The 5895-nt window shown below is 36.0% G+C and overlaps 1 protein-coding gene across 1 annotated transcript; it reads right to left on the minus strand.

Moving 5' to 3' along the window:
* Positions 1 to 2245: 2245 nt before the first annotated feature.
* Positions 2246 to 4239, minus strand: LOC106095156 (uncharacterized). Its single transcript, XM_013262401.1, has 4 exons — positions 4150 to 4239; positions 3826 to 4083; positions 3601 to 3771; positions 2246 to 2468 (listed from the first exon to the last, which is right to left on the minus strand). The coding sequence occupies exons 2-4, from the start codon at positions 4033 to 4035 to the stop codon at positions 2319 to 2321; spliced, it is 531 nt and encodes a 176-aa protein (XP_013117855.1). The 5' UTR covers positions 4036 to 4083; positions 4150 to 4239; the 3' UTR covers positions 2246 to 2318.
* Between the last annotated feature and the right edge of the window lie 1656 nt (positions 4240 to 5895).

Genomic DNA, 5895 nt, shown 5'->3' on the forward strand with positions numbered 1-5895 from the left:
AGTCTAATTTGTACTAATTTTTTCCAACCCAATTATGCGTCACTTTTAACTGCCCAGCCAGACCCACTTAATCCCATAGCAGCATCTTCCATCCTTAACAAATTCAAAGGAACGGTTTTGGTTTCATCGTAGCTCAACAATGAGAATGATTCTATTAAAACACTTTAGAATCCGGTGTCTGGAAGGATAGTACAATGTATTTATTTTTCAAGATTTTCCAAATAATTCTGCAAATTTTACAATTTCCTTCTAATGTAGAATAAACGACTTGAGGTAAAATTACAACATCATTTGGCGAGTTGAATCTTCATTAAAAGTAAATATAAATTTAAAAAATTTAATTATTACGTACTAATAAACTGTATTTTATATATTTTTTACTTACCTCTGCTACCGAGGCCACCGTTGCGCAGAGGTTAGCTTGTCCGACTATGGCGCTGAACGCCTGGTTTCGAATCCTAGCGAGACCATCAGAAAAAATTTTCAGCGGTGGTTTTCCCCTCCTAATGCTGGAAACATTTGTGGGGTGCTATGCCATGTAAAACTTCTCTCCAAAGAGGTTTCGCACTGTGGCACGCCGTTCGGATTTGCTCTTTCTCGCACTCTCTTCTGCTGGTAAATAAAGAACGCTAACGACTTTCAGTAAAAATTTGTGCAAATTGCACAAACTACAAAAGCGGTTATTAGAGGAACTACAAAACTATTAGTGGAATTTGAGCGCCGTAAAATTGACATCAGTAAGGGTGTTCTCGATATATCGATAAGAGTATGGAAGACACTTCCGGAAAAAAGGAAGAAAACTCTCGTAAGATGGAAGAAAATCTCTCTAAGATGGTAGAAAATGATGGAAGACACTTCAAGAAAGTTGGAAAAAAAATCTCGTAGGATGGAAGAAAAATTGGAAAAAACTAGATGAAGTGGATGCGAAGTTAAGCGAAACTTCCTCACTTCTGTTTCAGAAACTTAAAATTATGGAAAAAAGTGTTGAAAATGTAGAAGGCCAAATTAAGAAACTGAATAAGAAGTTCCTGACGTATGATAAGAAATTTCTGGACATGGAGAAGAAAATGTCGGAGCTTAATACATAGGGCGGTCCAGTGCGCGTTATCGACACATAAAAAGTCTTGGACAGGTGAAAAAGCTTGATATTTGGGTACCACATGTATTGAAAGAAATTCATTTAACAAACCGAATCAACGCACCTTAAACGCAATGAATTCGATCCGTTTTTAAAACGAATCATAATTGGAGATGAAAAATGGATTGTTTACAACAACGTTAGTCGAAAACGATCATGGTCCAAGCATGGTGAACCAGCTCAAACCACTTCAAAGGCTGATATCCACCAAAACAAGGTTAAGCTGTCTGTTTGGTGGGATTGGAAGGGTGTGGTATATTTTGAGCTGCTTCCAAGGAACCAAACGATTAATTCGGATGTTTACTGTCAACAATTGGACAAATTGAATACAGCCATCAAGGAGAAGCGACCAGAATTGGTCAATCGTAAAGGTGTCATATTCCACCAGGACAACGCCAAAAACTGAGTGAGCTTGGCTGGGAACTTTTGATGCATCCACCATATAGCCCTGAACTTGCACCATCAGACTACCATTTATTTCGATCTTTGCAGAACTCCTTTAATGGTAAAACTTTCGGCAATGATGAGGCTATAAAATCGCACTTGGTTCAGTTTTTTGCAGATAAAGGCCAGAAGTTCTATGAGCGTGGAATACTAAATTTGCCAGGAAGATGGCAAAAGGTTATCGAACAAAATAGCAATTACATATTTGATTAAAGTTCATTCTAAGTTTTATTAAAAATGAATTTACTTTCTTTTAAAAAATCCGCAATACTTTAGGTAACCCAATATGTGCTCGATCACTACTTCAATGTTGTCTCAGAAACTGAAAAAGGAGATGCTGGTTGACCTAATCTCAAAGTTTATTTATAAAATGTAAAAAATGTTTCGTGAATAAAGAATTAACCGGTTTAAACGGGTTTTTAAAAATAAAAAATAAAAAAAAAATTAAAGAACTTAAATAAATTTTTTTAAAAAAGGTCATTTGTTTGAAATGTTTGAAAAACGGTTTTAGGAAAAAGCCGGTTTATTGAGTACCTCTGTGAAATTTAAGAAAATAGGTTCAGCCGTTTTTGAGCCTAAAAGGAACGATCATACTAACATACCCTCAAATAAACAAACCAACATACAAACACAAATGTTTAAGAAGAAAAGTTAACATTGCCCTTCTTATGTTGACTTTGTCTTTTTCTATTTTTAATAAAGTTTTTTAACTTCTATACAAGTCAACTTATTATGTTCAATTATAAATTTGAATAAAAGCACGAACTTCGGCCTTGTAGTGATTGTAGGCACCAACTTTAAAGCGCATCATGTAATCGTCTGCAGGAAATGGTATAAGGTCCAACATGGAGCTATCCAAAATTAAATTTTGGACAATGATGTTATGCTATGCAAAAGAAAAAAAATTATTTTAATCCTTAATTAAACATCAAGTATAACCTTAATTATACCCACCACCACAGGATCATTGATCTAGGACCCCATAAAGTATATATATTCTTGATCGTCTCGACTTTCTAAACTAGCCATGCCCGTCCGTCCGTCAGTCCGTCTATCGAAATCACGATAGTGTAAGAACGCGTATAGCTAGATGTTTAAAATTTTTCACAGATACCTTATATTGATGTAGGTCATCGGGAATTGCAAATGGCCCATATAGCTTTAGATTTGGATATACAGGGTGGCTGATGAATATTGCTACAATGATGAATATTGCTACATTTTTTTTTCGGTGTATGGAATACATTTTTCTTTTATTCATGTTAAATTAAATTATTAAATTAATTATTAAATTATTATTAATTAAATTAATTAATTAATTAATTAAATTAATTATTAAATTATTATTATTAAATAGAAAAAAAGTTATTACATTTTTTTTTGGTAGCGGCTTTCATCAGCCACCCTGTAGCTCCCATAGTAACCAATCTCCCGATTTGACTTCTTGAGCACATGGAAGCCACAATTTTTGTCCGATTTGGCTGAAATTTTGAACATGGTGTTCTGTTATGATTTTTAACAACTGAGCTAAGTACGGTCTAAATCGGTCTATAACTTGATATAGCTCCCATATTAACCGATCTCCCGATTTGACTTCTTGAGCTCATGGAAGCCACAATTTTTGTCCGATTTGGTTGAAATTGTGCACATAGTGTTCTACAGGGTGGCTGATGAAAGCCGCTACCAAAAAAAAATGTAATAACTTTTTTTCTATTTAATAATAATAATTTAATAATTAATTTAATTAATTAATTAATTAATTTAATTAATAATAATTTAATAATTAATTTAATAATTTAATTTAACATGAATAAAAGAAAAATGTATTCCATACACCGAAAAAAAAATGTAGCAATATTCATCATTGTAGCAATATTCATCAGCCACCCTGTATAATTAGATATAGCTCCCTTTCCCTGGTGGTGGGTTCCCAAGATTCGGCCCGGCCGAACTTAGCACGCTTTTACTTGTTTTCGTATATGACATAGAGCATTATATGTATCTCAGAGCTCACTTACATCGAATGGACAGGTGTGATTAATATTCGAGGCTGGTCTCACCATACGTAAGAATACAATTTTCCAAAACATATAACGCGATGGTGTTTTTAAGAACTGACAAAAATCCATGGTGTTGTTATACATGAAGGGCCTGTAACCATTGCCTTTCTTCAGTAGTTGTACATTAAGCTGGAATTAATTTTTTTTTTTAAAGAAAACCAATACAGAGGCTTTTCTACTCACTGAAACATTATTTACAGGTATCTGATGCAAGGCGACGGTAACATTTAAGGCCACTCTATGGCGATCTATTGCCTTAAGCCGACATTTCTCAAAGTTGGCGAATGGCTTGTCGTACTCGTCACACTGCAAATTGGTGAACTTAATTTTTATTGCCCAATTTGCCTGAACCACAACAAGCACCACGAATAACCACTCTGTGTTGTGCGACATTGTTTAGGGTTTAACCGTCAACAACTGATGTTTTGGACGCCAAAAGTGCTATTGCAACCAGAAAACACCTAATCAAGATTGACAAAAGATATTTTTGGCCATTGCAGTACTTACAATATGATATATTTTTAATAATTTGTATGGTATAACAATTTTTTAAAAAAGCATTTATCTTTTTGGTTCATTGACATATGACAAATGGTAATACAAATGGCAAGGGTAGATAAACGACAAATAAACAGAGCAACACGTTAAAATTACCAGACAGACAATTCGATGCACAACCCTCAACTGAATGTGGAACAAGTAAAAAGGTGTTAAATTCGGCCGGGCCGAACTTTGAATACCCACCACCTCGGGTATATATGTAAACCACCTTTTATCAAAATTCGGTGAAAATTTCATACCTTATACTCATATACCTCATACCGATCTGAACTATATACGACACGGATGTCGAAAAGTCGAACATAAGCCACTGTGTCAAATTTCAGTGAAATCGGATTATAAATGCGTCTTTTATGGGGCCAAGACTTTAAATCGAGATTTCGGTCTACATGGCAGCTATATCCAAATCTGGACCGATTTGGGCCAAGTTGCGTAAACATACTTTAGGCCTATCCTCCGATTTAGGGTCTTAGGCCCATAAAAGCCACATTTATTAACCGATTTTGCTGAAATTCGGGGCAGTGAGTTGCCTTAGGCCCTTTGACATCCTCCGTCAATATGGCTCAGATCGGTTCAGATTTGGATATAGCTGCCATATAGACCAATCCTCCAATTTAGGGTCTTAGGCCCATAAAAGCCACATTTACTATTCGATTTTGCTGAAATTTGGGGCAGTGAGTTGTGTTAGGCCCTTCAACATTCTCCGTCAATTTGGCCCAGATCGGTCCAGATTTGGATATAGCTTCCATATAGACCGATCTCTCGGTTTTAGGTTTTAAGCCATAAAAAATGCATTAATTGTCCGATGTTGCCGAAATTTGGAACAAATCAAGATTTGCATATAGCTGCCATATAGACCGATCTCTCGATTTAAAGTCTTGGCCCCATAAAAGGCACATTTTTACTCCGATTGCACTGAAATTTGACACACTGATATTATGCTTTTCGACATCCGTGTCGTATATATTTCAGATCGGTTTATTTTTATACCCTCCACCATAAGATGGGGGGTATACTAATTTCGTCATTCTGATTGTAACTACTCGAAATATTCGTCTGAGACCCCATAAAGTGTATATATTCTTGATCGTCATGAAATTTTATGTCGATCTAGCCATGTTCGTCCGTCTGTCCGTCCGTCCGTCCGTCTGTCTGTCGAAAGCACGCTAACTTCCGAAGGAGTAAAGCTAGCCGCTTGAAATTTTGCACAAATACTTCTTATTAGTGTAGGTCGGTTGGTATTGTAAATGGGCCATATCGGTCCATGTTTTGATATAGCTGCCATATAAACCGATCTTGGGTCTTAACTTCTTGAACCTCTAGAGTGCGCAATTCTTATCCGATTAGGATGAAATTTTGCACGACGTGTTTTGTTATGACATCCAACAACTGTGCTAAGTATGGTTCAAATCGGTCCATAACCTTATATAGCTGCCATATAAACCGATCTTGGGTCTTGACTTCTTGAACCTCTAGGGTGCGCAATTCTCATCCGATTGGAATGAAATTTTGAACGACGTGTTTTGTTACGATATCCAACAACTGTGTCAAGTATGGTTCAAATCGGTTCATAACCTGATATAGCTGCCATATAAACCGATCTTGGGTCTTGACTTCTTGAGCCTCTAGAGTGCGTAATTCCTATCCGATTGGAATGAAATTTTGCGCGACGTGTTTTGTTACGATATCCAA

Source organism: Stomoxys calcitrans, chromosome 1 (assembly GCF_963082655.1).
Source record: "Stomoxys calcitrans chromosome 1, idStoCalc2.1, whole genome shotgun sequence".
Lineage (NCBI taxonomy): Eukaryota > Metazoa > Arthropoda > Insecta > Diptera > Muscidae > Stomoxys > Stomoxys calcitrans.